This window comes from Rhinopithecus roxellana, chromosome 10 (assembly GCF_007565055.1).
Source record: "Rhinopithecus roxellana isolate Shanxi Qingling chromosome 10, ASM756505v1, whole genome shotgun sequence".
In the NCBI taxonomy this organism is placed as follows: domain Eukaryota; kingdom Metazoa; phylum Chordata; class Mammalia; order Primates; family Cercopithecidae; genus Rhinopithecus; species Rhinopithecus roxellana.
Window position 1 is genome coordinate 121218291 of NC_044558.1, and position 16821 is coordinate 121235111.

General features: G+C 37.9%; 1 protein-coding gene and 1 non-coding gene across 23 annotated transcripts in view; both read left to right on the forward strand.

Annotated features, from left to right (window-relative positions):
* VEZT (vezatin, adherens junctions transmembrane protein) overlaps positions 1-13493 on the forward strand; it is an 83976-nt gene extending 70483 nt beyond the window's left edge. For 9 of the 22 annotated variants that reach the window (XM_030938624.1, XM_010383908.1, XM_010383913.2 and 6 more), the window contains 3 exons: positions 6655-6755; positions 8389-8596; positions 12486-13493. In XM_030938624.1, coding sequence (XP_030794484.1) covers positions 6655-6755; positions 8389-8596; positions 12486-12994 — 818 coding nt within the window. In that variant the 3' untranslated portion in view covers positions 12995-13493. Of the gene's footprint in view, positions 1-6654; positions 6756-8388; positions 8597-11401; positions 12431-12485 lie in introns of those variants that run through there. The other 13 variants (XM_010383907.2, XM_010383910.2, XM_030938620.1 and 10 more) reach the window with 3 other exon arrangements.
* Positions 2407-2514, forward strand: LOC115900145. The gene has a single exon (XR_004059822.1). It is a non-coding gene; the product is annotated as a U6 spliceosomal RNA (small nuclear RNA).
* Positions 13494-16821: the final 3328 nt, after the last annotated feature.

The following is a 16821-nucleotide window of genomic DNA, read 5'->3' on the forward strand; positions in this document are numbered from 1 at the left end:
TAAGATAAAATACTTTCTTCAGTCATTCAAAAATAATATACAAATGATATAATTGGTGGCACTGCATATTTAGTACTAAGATCCACATATTGTGTCGTTATTTAATAATATATCAGATGCTTTGTGCTACTAGGTTAAAAAAAAAAAAATAGTCTTGAGATTTTTCCACCAAGCTGCTTTTATGTGACTCCAATTTTATGCTTGTTTTTACCTCACTGATTTCATTTTTCAATGTTTGGCACATCAATTTTTGAAAACTGTGCTGCAAACCACTACCATATTTATCTCTTGGATCTTTATTTTGAGGCTGCTCAGACTTAGGCATAGAATTTGCATTGCTGCTAAAGATAATTAATGCTTTACCATCCTGTTATTTTTGTGTTTACAGCTAAATTTGTAATAATTTATTTAATGTCTTAAACAAGCTTGAACAAATCCTTAGATAGTAAAAGTATTCACTTTCTCCAGAGGAAATATTAACATGCTAATTACTGATTTATTACCCGAAGGTTTTCTTAATATCTCAGATGTAAACTGTGAATAATTTTTTCTCCAAAGGATAAATCTACCAAGAAACTCTGATATATGCAAATACTTATGCATATTAAACTTTCTGATATGGCATCTAGAGCTTCTGTGTACATTTTCTACAAACAGAAACACTCAGAAGACCTTTGGTTGTTAAAAGATGCATCCTGGCCAGGCACGGTGATAGGAGTGGCTGAGTGCCCAGCTACTGAGGAGGCTGAGGCAGGAGGATTGCTTAAGCCCAAGAGTTTGAGGCTGCAGCGAGCTATGATCACGCCACTGCTGTACTCCAGCCTGGGCAACAGAGCGAGACACTGTCTGTTAAAAAAAAAAAAAAAAAAAAAGGGCGGAGTGTGATTGCTCACGCCTGTAATCCCAGTACTTTGGGAGGCCGAGGCAGGTGGATCATGAGGTCGGGAGATCAAGACCATCCTGGCTAACACAGTGAAACCCTGTGTCTACTAAAAATACAAAAAATTAGCTGGGCATGGTGGTGGGCACCTGTAGTCCCAGCTACTCAGGAGGCTGAGGCAGGAGAATGGCGTGCACCCAGGAGGCGGAGTTGCAGTGAGCCAAGATCGCACCACTGCACTCCAGCCTGGGCGACAGAGCGAGACTCCTTCTCAAAAAAAAAAAGAAAGAAAGATGCATCCCATTCACCCCTCCTTTAGCATACTCTGAGATGTTGAATCTTAGTTTAACACTTATCCATTATTGTTAACCATTACTGTGAAAACTTTCTTCACCTCATTGGGTAGATAATTAAGCCATTTTCTAATTATTTTCTGTATGTGTGACTTTTGTTCATAGATAATAATGAGATGGATTAAGACACAAATAGTTCATAAACTTTTCTCACTAAAAAATTCACAGTGGCCATGACTACACAGGTTTAAATTTTAAAAATGTTCATTTGAATATTTTAAGAAGCAGGTGCTTTAGCCATATCTTTTTTTAAAAAGGTCTTATTTTGAAATCATTTCAAACTTAACAGAAAAGTTGCAATAGTTGAAAGTCTCCTTCATCAATATTCCCTAGTTGTTGACATTCTGCCACAATTGCCTTATCTTTCTATGTGTCTGTATATGTGTGTCATTCTTTTGATGGTGGTGTTAGTCTGAACCATTTGAGAGTAAGTTGTAGACTTGAAACCCCATTACCTCTAAAATATTTCTGTATGCATTTTTGTAAAACAGGAACATTCTTCTATGTACCCACAGTATACCATCAAAATCAGAAAATGAACACCAACCATTTTATCCACAGAACTCATTCAGATTTCCCTGATTGTCCCAATATTTGTTATATGTCTAGACCTAGATTGTGTATGGTGTTCAGTTGTCATGCTCTTTATTCTCCTTTTCCTTAAAGTCTTTCATGATGATTATTTTGTGAAGAAATACTCTGAGGTTTTATAAATATGGTTTCTTCATCAAAATTTTAACCACTATGAATGCATATACCATATGACCCAGTAGTATCATTCCTACATATTTAAGCAAGAAATGTAAAAACTTAGTGTTCACACAAAAACCTATACATAAATATTTTGTTCATAAACTAAAAACTAGAAGCAGCTAGGCTTTGGGATGTGACTAAGCTGTTACATCCATCCATACAGTGAAATACTACTCAGCAACAAAAAATAGTGAACTACCAATGCATACAACACGTTGATGAATGAATCTCTGATACATTATGCCAAGTGGAAGACGTCACTTTCAAACCACTACATACAATGTTATTCCACTTACGAGGCACTCTTAAGTTGGTGAAGGAACAGAAAACAGATCAGTAGTTGCAAGGAACTGGAGATGGAGGGAGGAATGGCTTGTAAAACCTTTTAATGGAGAATGACATTTAGAAACCAAGATTAGGGTATTTGGCTTTGGCAGCACATGTATTAAAATTAGAATGATACAGAGAAAATTAACGTGTCCTTTGTGTAAGGACGATGTACAAATTCATGAATCATTCCATATTTTATATAGAATTTATATAAAGATGTATGTACCCACACATACGTATATATACATATATATCTACACATATATTGTGGTAAGTTCAGGAAATCATTGAGAGTAGGTTATAACTTTGGCATTACTCGAGGATCGCCATAGAAAAGAATCTCCAGTTAATAACAGTTTCCCATTGTTAAAAATATCACAGGCTAGGTGCAGTGGCTCATGCCTATAATCTCAGCACTTTGGGAGGCCAAGGAGGGAGGATCACTCGAGCCCAGTAGTTTGAGACCAACCTGGGCAACATGGCAAAACCCCATCTCTACAAAAAAAAGTTACTCGGGAGGCTGAGGTGGAATGATTGATTGAGCCCAGGAGGTCGAGCCTGCAGTGAGCGATGATTGCACAACTGAGCTCCACCTTTGGTGATACAGTGAGACCCTGTCTCAAAAATATATGTGTATACACATGTGTATGTATGTGTGTCACATCATTTTAAAACTCTTCACATGTATTACTTATAGGGCCTTGTTACTCAGAGTGGTCCCCAGACTAGCATATAAGCATCACATGAGAGCTTGTTACAAATGCACCCCTGACTGTAAATCCGCCTGTATTTTAATAAGATCTGATAATTTGTATCCACATTAAAGTCTGGGAAATTTGAGAAGCATTGCTCTGGGACAAGGGTCTGCAATTTTTTTCTCTAAAGATTTTCTGCCTTGCAGGCCATATGGTGTGTCTGTTACAACTACTCTACTCTGCTGTTGCAGTGTGAAAGCACCCATAGACTATACTTAAATGAGTGTGGCTGTATTCTAGGAAAAATTTATTTACAAGAACAGGCAGTGGGACAGATTTGGCAAGCCCCTGCTTTCAGACAGTAGAATTGAGGGATAAGGTCATCAGGGACCTTTTTTCACTTTATAACCTTCTGTGCTGTTTGTAAAAGCTATTACTGCAAGCATGTAATTAAAAATCTGGTGGGTTTTTAAAAATTTTTTAGGCTTTTTGTGTTTGTTTGTTTTTTGAGAAAGAGTCTCACTGTGTCATGCAGGCTGGAGTGTGGAGTGCATTGGTGCAATTTCAGCTCACTGCAAGCTCTACCTCCCAGATTCAAATGATCGTGTTGCCTCAGCCTCTCGAATAGCCGGAATTACAGCCATATACCACCATACCCAGCTAGTTTTTGTGTTTTTTGGTAGAGATGGGTTTTCGCCATGTTGACCAGGCTGGGCTCCAACTCCTAACCTCAAGTAATCAGCCCATATCGGCCTCCCAAAGTGCTGGGATTACAGGCTTGAGGAGCCACCACACCCGTCCTCTTGCTAGATTTTTGTTAAATGAATTGCATGCTGGAGCTAGCTCTCCAAAGGTTGTTAAATATTCAGAAATTTGTGAGTCAGTTTAACATCATTGGTAGCTTAAAATTGGTCCCAGTGGGTACATTTACACCGTGGGAACTGGAAATCAGGAAGTGCTGCAAATTGGGTGTTTTGTTTTGTTTGAGAGCTGGATTACCAGCACACTGTTTAACGTACTTGTTTATTGCTATTAATAGTCTTACGGATTTTTTTTTTTCTTTTCATTCAAAGAGCTCAATCTGTGGTGTCAGCATCAACATAATGAAATCTGTGTTCTGCTAATTAGGCAATAATAGCAGTTTTTGAGCATGTAATCTGTAGCAGGCATTGTTTTAAGCACTTTTCATGTATTCTTTTTTAATCTTACAAGATAGTACTATTATTTTCACCACTGTTCTACAGATAGCTGTAATTATTTATTTATTTATTTATTTATTTTGGGGGGACAGAGTCTCGCTCTATCGCCCAGGCTGGAGTACAGTGGCGCGATCTCGCCTCACTGCAACCTCCGCCTCCCAGATTCAAGCAATTCTCTGCCTCAGCCTCCCGAATACCTGGGACTACAGGCGCACGCCACCATACCCAGCTACTTTTTGTATTTTTATTAAAGACGGGGTTTCACCATATTAGCCAGGCTGGTCTCGAACTCCTGACCTCCTGATCCACCCACCTTGGCCTCCTAAAGTGCTGGGATTACAGGTGTGAGCCACTGCATCTGGCCTTTTCTTTTCTTTTTCTTTTTCTTTTTTTTTTTTTTTTTTTTTGAGACAGAGTCTCACTCTGTTGACCAGGCTAGAGTGTAATGGCACAGTCTCAGCTCACTGCAACCTCTGCCTCCTGGGTTCAAGCAATTCTCCTGCCTCAGCCTCCTAATTAGCTGGGATTGCAGGTACATACCACCATGCCCAGCTAATTTTTCTATTTTTAGTAGAGACGGGATTTCACCATGTTGGTCAAGCTGGTCTTGAACTCCTGACCTCATGATCCTCCCGCCTTGGCCTCACAAAGTACTAGGATTACAGGCGTGAGCCACTGTGCCTGGCCAGTTAACTGTAATTTAAACTAGAAAGCAGCAAGAGCTGGGATTTAACCCAGGTGTGACTAACTCTATAGCTCTTAGCCACTATGCTATTCTGTCTCTCATTAGTGCTTCCTATTAATTTATTAATCATTCTGCCATCTTTCCTACAAACTAACCAGTTATTTTTTTGTTAACATTTCCAAAATACTTCTTTTTTAAAACCATTTAACTATTGTTACTTTTGAAAAGTAAAAATCAAGAAGTTTAAACTATACTTCTTTTTTTTTTTTTTTTTTTTTTTGAGACGGAGTCTCGCTCTGTCGCCCGGGCTGGAGTGCAGTGGCTGGATCTCAGCTCATTGCAAGCTCCACCTCCCGGGTTCACGCCATTCTCCTGCCTCAGCCTCCCGAGTAGCTGGGACTACAGGCGCCCGCCACCTCGCCCGGCTAGTTTTTTGTATTTTTTAGTAGAGACGGGGTTTCACCATGTTAGCCAGGATAGTCTCGATCTCCTGACCTCGTGATCCGCCCATCTCGGCCTCCCAAAGTGCTGGGATTACAGGCTTGAGCCACCGCGCCTGGCCACTTCTTTTTTTATAAGTAGAAAGGCAATGATGAATGGTAGCCAGCCGGATATGAGACTAAGTAACCCTGTCAGTAAATACCAAACACAAATTTTAAGAATTAATCAAAGTTAAACTCACTTGGGTGTTCTTGTAAAGATACTTACTTGTGAACTCATTTCCAATTCCAACTTCTGAGAGTTAAAATAGCCTCAGGGTAAGATTGAAGTTTGTATTTTGTGAAGAAGAGTGATGGTCTGTCTTAAGACTATTCCTATGCTGTGAATGATAATATTTTGTTCAACAAGTATTTATAGAGTACCTGGTGTGTACCAGATACTGTGGTGAGGTGAAGAGAGAAGGGCAGGTCCTCTTCTCCCAGAGTTTAAAGACTTAAAGTTAAGTTGTAAATCTACTAATTATTGTTTTTCATTTTATTTTATTTTATTTTATTTTTTTTTTTGAGACGGAGTCTCGCTCTATTGCCCAGGCTGGAGTGCAGTGGCCGGATCTCAGCTCACTGCAAGCTCTGCCTCCCGGGTTTACGCCATTCTCCTGCCTCAGCCTCCCGAGTAGCTGGAACTATAGGCGCCCGCCACCTCGCCCGGCTAGCTTTTTGTATTTTTTAGTAGAGACGGGGTTTCACGGTGTTAGCCAGGATGGTCTCGATCTCCTGACCTCGTGATCCACCCGTCTCGGCCTCCCAAAGTGCTGGGATTACAGGCTTGAGCCACCGCGCCTGGCTTGTTTTTCATTTTAATATCTTTATTTTTTTATAAATAAAAAATTATTAGAACAAGTTGGACTATGAAATTGACAAAGTATTAGTACCAAGGATTTTTTGGTGGTGAGACAGGATCTAGCTCTGTTGCCCAGGCTGGAGTGCAGTGGCATGATCACTGCTCACTGTAGCCTTGATCTCCCCAGCTCAAGCGATCCTCCCACCTCAGCCTCCCAAGTAGCTGGGACTACAGGTGTGCACCACCATGCCCAACTGATTTCTTTTTTAGTTTTTGTAGCTACAGGGTCTTACTTTGTTTCCAGGCTGGTCTTGAACTCCTGGGCTCAAGCTATCCTTCCGCCTCAGCCTTCCAAAGTGCTGGGATTACAGGCATGAGCAACCACACCTGGCCCCAAGGATATTTTTAATTAGATGTTCACTCGTTTCTGTGTGGTCTGTTTCTTATCTTTATTCCCACCTACTCCCATTTTTTAAAGGCAAGCCTGAAATAGCATGTGAAAACCCACATTGTACAGTAGTACCTTTGAAGCAGCCTACTCTACACATTGCAGACAAAGATCCAATCCCAGAGGAGCAGGTAAGGGTGAAAACTACTGTTCTTTCCCTTGTTTGATTTATGTTTCTAATGAGCTTCAAAATTACAGCATAATTTATTGAATTTATATCATATCGTTAATTCTTAGTGCTTAACTCTGAATTTTTTTGGTTGTTATTTATATCTAATTGTCCATATCTGAGTGGCTTTCAAAAGTGATTGAACACATTGAAAATTAGTACATTGGCAGAGCTACCTTTTGGGATGCTGGGAATGGTTTTATCTTGATCTGAGTAGCAGTTACTGGTATGTGTGCATATGTAAAAACCCTGTGCACTTGACTGCATGTAATGATATACCTCACTTTTAAAAACAATTTTTTGATGATCGCATTGGATATTGACAGATTACTTTTGTTCATTCTAAGGAAAACCTCTTTTCCTTAGGTCATATTATCTACTCAGTATTTTTTTTCGTGTATGTTGAATAACAAGTTACTATTCAGTATTCTTAATTGCAAATGGAAACCAACCCTAGTTAGTTTAACAGACACTTTATTTAAACTTTTAGGTAGCTTACAGAATATTTCAGAGAGCCAGATAAGCAGGCTTGAATGAGGCTAGGGTAAACAGCCGAATCACTCAAAAGAACGGTTGCAATGGCGATATCATTGCTAAGTTAATGAGTAGAGATATTGCCCCTTGCTCCATCAATGCTGAATAGTAAAAATTACCTCCAGAAATGCTACCTCAAGAAACATATCTGCAACATCCTGGTGCCTGCTTCTTTTTTTTTTTTTTTTTCGAGACCGAGTCTCACTCTTTGGCCCAGGCTGGAGTGCAGTGGCATGATCTCGACTCACTGCAATCTCTGCTGCCCGGGTTCAAGCGACTCTCCTGCCTCAGCCTCCTGAGTAGCTGGGATTACAGGCGCCTGCCACCGCGCTCTGCTAATTTGTGTAGTTTTTAGTAGAGACAGGGTGTCACCATCTTGGCCAGGCTGGCCTTGAACTCCTGACCTCGTGATCCACCCGCCTCGGCCTCCCAAAGTGCTGGGATTACAGGCATGAGCCACCGCGCCCAGCTGGTGACTGCTTCTTTTATCACAGACTTGTAAATCTGATCTGATGCTGGTACGTCTGATTAGAGGATCCCAGGTCATTTACCTGAGCCTATACTGTAAGGATACTGCTTGGATAAGCAAGCATCCTACCCTCTGTCTTAGAGATAGGGAGGACCATAAGGTGGGGTGTTCCCTAATTCTAGGAAGAGTGTTCAAACTTCCTGGGAAATCCGAAAGAACCACAAGAAAACAAACATGCCTGACCACCTCCCCAAACTGCTTGCCCTTCTAATTTTGATTGGTTTTGATATAGCTAATGGCTGTAACACTAACTAAGTGGATGGTATGTTCTCTGAGTAGAAAAATAACCACTGAAGTTGTTAAACCTTTTTATCCACAGTGCTTTCTAGTATCAACTGTTAGGTTTTTTTTTTGAAGATTTCAATTTATCCATAGGTATATATTTACTTTTTTCTTTTCTTAGCTGTGCTTTAATGACCTGTGCCAAATGCAAGTCGTTTTTTTTAATCTCAGAGATAAGTGCAAGTAAATGAATGCTTACTAGAGAATTGTCTGCTTCAAGTAAAGTGCTTTTTCTTCTATTCATTTTCAGGAATTAGAAGCTTATGTAGATGATATAGATATTGATAGTGATTTCAGAAAGGATGATTTTTATTACTTGTCTCAAGAAGACAAAGAGAGACAGAAGCGTGAGCATGAAGAATCCAAGAGAGTGCTCCAAGAATTAAAATCTGTGCTGGGATTTAAAGCTTCAGAGGCAGAAAGGCAGAAGTGGAAGCAACTTCTATTTAGTGATCATGGTAAGCACTGACTTTAAAGTAACAGGTTATTTCAGTGTAGGGGACTCTCTCTTTCTTGAACCATGAATGTTATTTTAGGTGAAGAATTCTTGGGGTTTTATAAGGGTCCACCAGTATGCATAGTACTTTTTCTTCTAGATGCTAAATCAATCTGATTAATAAAAGAGTAGGAATGTAACCATACTGGAGATACCAAGTCACACTTTTATATCAGTTATTTAATTTTTTAGTAAATTTGTTTTAGAATGGACAGTGAGTTGAATAATTTGGGATATTTTAAATGTTATTTTCAAATTTAGTGAATTTGAGATTCTCAACTCTGTTCTCCATATGTTAAAATATTTTAAAATACCTCAGTGAAGCACAAAACTAGTAACTGTGTTCACATTGAAAAAAATGGCCCAGGCGTGGCAGCACATGCCTGTAATATTTAGCACTTTGGAAAGCTGAGGTGGGTGGATCATTTGAGGTCAGGAGTTCAAGACCAGCCTGGCCAACATGGCGAAACCCCGTCTCCACTAAAAATACAAAAATTAACCAGGCATGATGGCATGTGCCTGTAGTCCCAGCTACTCAAGAGGCTGAGGCAGGAGAATCACTTGAACCCGGAAGGCAGAGGTTTCAGTGAGCCGAGATCATGCCACTGCACTCCAGCCTGGGCAACAGAGGGAGACTCCATTTCAAAAAAAAAAAGAAAAGAAAAAAAAAGAATTAAAAAAGAATTAAAACCTAGACCAGCGAGCCACATCATTAGCATTATTTAAGTGGTTTGAGCACTTTAGTAGATGGGAGGGGAGGGGGGGTGCCTGTGGGCATACTCCCCATACTCTGATTTCAGCAGAGTGGGATAGCTGGTGATGCAAAAGACTGAAATTCCTTTCTGTTTCTCACCATTCTTTTCTTAAGTCAAACTTCATAGGAGACAGGGGAAGGAATCAGGGGAAGCTTAATACTTGACAATATCAACCTAGCTAATTCTTAGTTGAATTGATGCCTATGGATTTCTAAGTAGGTAGAGTACGACTTCCCTTCTATTTTAGAGTGTCTGTGTGGACCCTCAAAATCAACTGCCTACCTTTTCCCTCCTCACTAGAAGTGTATAGATTACCTATACTTCTGGAAAGTTCCTCCAGTTCTCTTTTTTTTTCTCTCATGAGCCCTATGTTCTCCCCTGTCCAGATCTATGTTTCTTGGTTTTATCATTCCTCTTTCTTCCTATCGGCTCCCTTTATAGCCCAGGTTCTCGTTAAATTATCCTTGTACATTAAAATAGCCTCTTAGCTGACTTCCATTTTCAGTACTTTTTTCTTCTAAGCTATCTTGCAAACTCTTTCCAGATTTTTCTCCAACACTGCATTGATGATGGCTCTCTATCTTAAAACCTATAGTGGTTTCTCCCTTATTGTATTGAATCTGAACTCTTCTTCCTGTTTTCAAGTCTCTTCATCATAAAAATTCACCCATCCAATTATATTTTCTACTGTTTTTATTATAGGTATCTTCTTATGTTTATCAAATTAAACTGTAGTTCACATATTTGTTATATTTATTCATGAAAAAATTTCATGCTGGCCAAGCGCGGTGGCTCACGCCTCTAATTCCAACACTTTGGGAGGCCAAGGTAGGTGGATCACTTGAGGTCAGGAGTTCGAGACCAGCCTGGCAAACATGGAGAAACCCCATCTCTACCAAAAATACAAAAATTAGCCAGGCGTGATAGCACACACCTGTAATCCCAGCTACTCTGGAGGCTGAGGCAGGAGAATCGCCTGAACCTGGGAGATGGAGGTTGCAGTGAGCCAAGATCGCGCCACTGCACTCCAGCCTGGGCGACAGAGTGAGACTCTCTCAAAAAAAAAAAAAAATTCATGCTTACCCCTTTGCCAAAAATTCTGCCTTCTCCACCAAGCTGTCCTCTCTACTAGTCTCTCCTTCTCCATGAATTCTTCTCTGAGTGCTCCAGCTCTACCATCTCTCCTAACACTACAGACCCTTGTACTAAAGGGACATTGTGATGAAATATAAAGGAAGTCTTGAGCCCCAAAGCATATAGCAGAGAAGGGAAATGATTAACAAATTGATTTCCTGCAATCTGTTCGTTCATATACTGGGCCTACATACATCAGAGATTAATTTTAGGCACTATTGTTTTCTACATGTTCAAAGTTTTGTTTTGTTTTGTTTTGTGTGTCTCTGTGACAAAATTACAGTCTTCTTAAATAGGGACCTTATTATCCCACAACATTCATTCAGCAAATTACTCATTCAACAAGTAGTTATTGAGTACTTGTTATACATCAGAGTCGCTGCTGTATCCCTAGCACAAGGATCAAGAAACAAAATATAAAGCCTCCTACCTGCCTTGAGGCTTAAATTCTAACACACTTGTCAATTGATCCTCTCATTACACAGATTATATCCCCCCCATTTAATTAGTAATAATTGTGAATATCAACCAACTTCTAATGTATGTTTCTTCCTTTAAGAGCTAACAGATTTATAAACTAAGAATGTCCACAGACTGAAAATAGCATTGTATATAAACTTGTATCCTTTTTTATTGTTTAGTGTTTTCTTCATATAGCTTTAAAGTTATGCTATTGACATTATGGGAAAAGATTTTATCAATGAGAGAAATGTATCTCTTTTTCAGGTATGTGCTTTTGATAGAGTTTACATTGGAAAGGGTCATAATGCTGTTTTTTAGTTTGTGAAAATAAGTAAAAAGCTGCTGATACCATAGAATGCTTTTCCCATGAAAAATTTCAGTACATCTTCCAGAGCTGTTTTCATCTCTGCCTACAGGGGTAAAGTCCGCATGGAATTAGAGGGGGAAAGTCTGCACTGGAACCTGCTGTGGCCATTTTTTTTCTGTTGTTGCTGCTTCTCTAGTGGAGTTACTGCAGCTTAGGGATGGTTCCTGGAAGTGGACACGTTTTACAAAAACGTTTTTTAAATAGACGCCAGCTCTTCGAGAAGCACTTTTTTCCTTCCGTCATGCTTCATACTATATTGTATTGTACTAACCCCTCATGCTGGGATGAGCGACTGCCTAGCAAGCAACCCACTGCCTACTAACATCAAGAGGGGCTAAATAAAACTGCATTTTCCTTGCAAGGACAACTTCTACCGTATGAATGTATATTATATTTATGTATTATATTTTGTACAATAGTTGATCTTGAATGAAGACTTTATTTCATTTGTATTTTTCGTGGTACTACAAAATGTGTAGAAGTTATGGCTTTACTTTCATTAGGGTCTTGTGAGGTGGTTGGCAAGTAAGTTAAATTGTGTGTTGCATTTTTTCCATGCTGTTTTAACTTGTAAATATACATGCATACATGTTGAAGATATTATTATTATCTAGATTACTTTAAGCCTTTTATCTGACGTCTTATCAGTGAAAACCATGCTGCTCATTCCCTAATACAATGGTTCTCAAACTTTAGTGTGTATCAGAATCAAGATGAGGGCTTGTAAAATACAGCTGGTCCCTACTCCCGGAGTTTGCATTTCAGGAGGTCTGGGATCAGGCCCAAGAATTTGCATTTTTAACAAATTCCTCGGTGATAAATGATAATGTTGGTTCAGGGAACACACTTTCAGAACCACTGCTTTAATATTTTCAATAAGATAATATGTGAGGTGTCTTAAAACCTTCATCAAATCCCCATCTCATTTCATTTCTTAGGCATTTTCTCTCTTATAAAGTTTCCTGGATTTATAAATTTTCATTGATTTTACTAGAAAGTTTTATTTAGCTTTTATTTATTTATTGTTCTTTTTAAGAAAAAACTTAAACTGAGAGTTTGAATTAAAAGTTTAAATCATTGCTAGGTCCTTAGTTATTTTTTTTTCTTTTTTCTTTTTTTTTTTTTATTTGAAGCCGTGTTGAAATCCTTGTCTCCTGTAGACCCAGTGGAACCCATAAGTAATTCAGAACCATCAGTGAATTCAGATATGGGAAAAGTCAGTAAAAATGATACTGAAGAGGAAAGTAGTAAATCCACCACATCAGACAATGAAATAAGTAGGACTGAGTATTTATGTGAAAACTCTCTAAAAGGTAAAAATAAAGATAATTCTTCAAATGAAGTCTTCCCCCAAGGAGCAGAAGAAAGAATGTGTTACCAGTGTGAGAGTGAATATGAACCGCAAGCAGATGGAAGTGGTCTGATCACTGCCCCTCCAACTCCCAGGGACTCATTACAGCCCTCCATTAAGCAGAGGCTGGCACGGCTACAGCTGTCACCGGATTTTACCTTCACTGCTGGCCTTGCTGCAGAAGTGGCTGCTAGATCTCTCTCCTTTACCACCATGCAGGAACAGACTTTTGGTGATGAGGAGGAAGAACAAATAATAGAAGAAAATAAAAATGAGATAGAAGAAAAGTAAGAACCAAGATTCATATAAAGTGATTTTAGATTGTTCCTTTTACAAAAGTGTTTAGCTTCAAGACTGGAAAGGGAATATGAGTGTAAGTTTACTATATATAAAGCTAAGATGTGGATTTAGAGGAAGAACCCTGGTTTGAATAACTGATCTGAAATTAGTAGTTACCTGTAAATGGCAGATCTTTTAGGAAAATAAGAGAAAGGTAAGGGCTCTTTTGAATAAACTGCTGTTTTATTTGTGGCACAACTGATCAATCTTGGAAATTCTTTAAGTATTTTTAATAAGAAATGAATTATCATTTCTTGCCAGAATTTGCTACCATAAGGTGATTGGGAAAATTCTGTTGCAAGAACATTAACATTTAGTATGACTCCTTTTTACTGTATTCTTGCAGTTAATAACTGCAGCTATTATGTTAATAACAAGTTGTTTGTATTTTATTTTTGTTTATACCAGTCTTAAAGATCCAGGTTCTGAATAAAAAAATTAATTGATACAATTGATGTGTGCTGGGGTTTGGAACTAAAAGTAGTTTCAACAGTGCATGGGTTATGACATTTCTTATGTTTCCTTGTTCGTGTGTATATTTAGTAGTTAATTTTAAGATGTCCTAGTGATCTTTAAAAGAAAAACATTGTACGATTTTTTAGATTCACACTTTCACCTTTCTTTCTGCAATTGAAAGTGATGATGTCCAAGTGGGATTCTTGTACTCCAAGGCCCCACCCCCAATTTAGCAAGCAGAAAAATGTTCCTTATTATCACTTTACCTTGGATAATTGGGTACCATTAACACAAACAGGTCACAATGCTGCTGTTTTCTAGCCCTGTCCACCTTAATGAGATTCAGGAAACATCCTGTCAGCCTGCTGGAAAGCATCCTTGCCTCCTTAGTATTTCATTTACAAACTACCTCTTAACAGAGACTGCTTTTCAGATTGGCCAATCTCATCTGTCTTGTGTTGTGATTGCATTTTCAAAGAGTAATTATTTGCAGCATATATAGTTTTGAGACCTGTAGCTCCTATGCAGTACATAGTTCTATAGACATTATTTGGGGGAAATATAGGAATAACTCAATTTATGTTGCTGTCCTAGAAAGGAAATTGCATGATGAATCTAGATTGTCTTTAAAGAAACACATTCAAATTCCTGTAACTTATCACTTTTATTGAGTAAATTTACTTATACCGAAGGGGATTTTTTTTCTTTCAGGAATCTAAGGAAATTTACTTTTTAACCTGAGAAAAAACTTGGTTCTGCTTTATATAAATAGTAGAGATTATTGTACTGTAAGTGATTTTGCCTTTTTGCCAAAATCCTGGAACTTATCTATAATTAACCTCTTAGGAGCAATACCTTAGGTTGGGCCTTGCTTTACTACTTAGAAATAGCTAAATTTCAATTTTAAAAATCTTTATGTGTTATAACTGTTAAATTCTTCAATAATACTTAGGGTTTACTTTCTTATTTAACTCGCTTATTTAGTTTACTGATTTCTTTTTCTTTGGATTTAGAAGAGGTAATTATGGAAAAATTTGGTAATCTCTCTCTTAACCTGTAACCTTACACGGGGAAGAATTAGAGTTTAATAATTTTTAATTCTTTTATTGTATGTTATTTTTATTACACAATTGTAATAGCTATGCATTTGAAATAGCTATGCAATTCACACTTAATTAGAAAATAAAGCTACAAAGTTTGGGGGAAATATCTTCATAATATTGTATCAGTTTTATTCAGTGCTCTCTAAGGTGATACCTTTTTAATTTTGAAAGACTAAATAATTTTAATCAAGAATTTCCAGTCTTTCAGTCTGATCTGTTTCATTCACTACTTGTTACATAATCCAGTGAAAACTCTACTTACTGAAATTGTGACATAAAGATCTTGCAGCTTTATTTGAATATTCTTTTGTGTAGTTTTCATCTTTTAAAATATTTAAAATATTTTCTAGATAAAGTATTATCTTCTCTGCAAAAATTCCTGGAGTAATTTTCTCTCATAATATTTGAAGTCAGTGTTTCTCAGTTGTATTAGTGGGGTAACTACATCAAAATAAATAAAGTCTTATTTTTAAAATGCAAATTTTAGACCATACTCCCAGTGATTCTTAGTTGGTCATTTTGGAATGAGCCATAGATAATGTTTATGTCCAATAAAATCTAGGAACCTCTGTCTAGGACTTTGCTCTTCTTGCCATGAATACCTTAGGAAGTATTTAAAAACAGACCAATATAAGATAAGTAGGTTTTCTTGTTTGTTACTTTTCTAAGAATATTTTACTTCCCTTAGCAGGCTTTTGACTAGCTTTCAAAGCTGCCACCCTGGCCGGGCGTGGTGGCTCACGCCTGTAATCCCAGCACTTTGGGAGGCCAAGGTGGGCAGATTGCCTGAGCTCAGGAGTTCAAAACCAGCCAGGGCAACATAGTGAAACCCCATCTCTACTAAAAATACAAAAAATTAGCCGGGCGTGGTGGCAGACGCCTATAATCCCAGCTACTCGGGAGGCTGAGGCAGGAGAATGGCATGAACCGAGCCGAGATCATGTCACTGCACTCCAGCCTGGACGACAGAGCGAGACTCAGTCTCAAAAAAAAAAAAAGCTGCTACCTATATATAGAAGAAACCCTCTGGGGAAAAAAATAAAACACTGCAGGGAAAACTTACAATTGTGCTTTTTAAGTTTTACAATATGATTTTTAACAGTATGACTCTTGTTAGGAGTATCTTCCTGACAGTTTTTAATACAGATGTTTCTGTAGTTTGTTTTACCAGGACAAACCTAGTACTTAATGGAAGAATGCATGTGAGAGTCTATTTAGGTCACTCTTGAAGACAGAATTTTTACCCTTTGTCTACCTCCAGGTAGGAAAGCTCATTTAAAACTCAGTTTTCTTAAAATAATAGTAACATTCTGATTTACATAAGAAAAGTTATAAATCTTTTAGTGTTAAAGCATTAAAAAAATCAAGTCCTGATACATTCCACAAAATTGGAAGTCAGTGGAGTGTGAATCAGAAGGGACCTTACAGATCATTTCACTCTGGTGACTAACTCTTCACTTCCCATCAATAATGTAAAATATGAAACTTTTTTGACAAATTGTGAGAAATTATATGGGAGTAAAAATTCAACTGATTTGGTTTAATCATAGTATATTGTTCCTATACCCAAACCAAAGAAACAGGTTAAATACTGTAAGAGTGTGTTATAGCTCGGCTAAATCATTGTTTGAACTAAAGTAGATATTATACTAAGAATGACAGCCACCCAAGGCATAAAGATTGATTTATTTTTCCAATTCTACTTACAAGAAAATAGCTATGCAGTTCACATTTAATTAGAAAATAAAGCTACAAATATTTTAGAAGAGAAAGTATAGAAAAAAATGCAGTAACAATTCATTGATCTGTCATCATAGACAGGTGATTAATTTGCCTAAGTTAACTTCTCAGCTAACTAAAATCCATTTTAATAATTTAATAACTAAATGCACTACTTCTCTACTTTGTCTAGAGTATATAGAATATAATTTAACTTTTTCTGTCATCTTTAGGAATATCAGTTTCTATCATGGGGTGATAAACAGAAACTCATCCTCAGGGGCTACTGAGATATATGTCAGGTACCCCTTTACAACATGACCTCACATTGGTGTGCTTTTTTGAGTTATGTCTGTTTTTCACAGTTTCTCTATCTTCCCTTATAATCAGCTGTCACTTTTGCCGCTGTCTTGTGTGCCTGCCTCCTGCAATAGGCCCCTAATTTGCTGCTTCTAATCTGCTGTGGACTGAGAAACCAGATTGCCAAGCTTGCTAGAATTG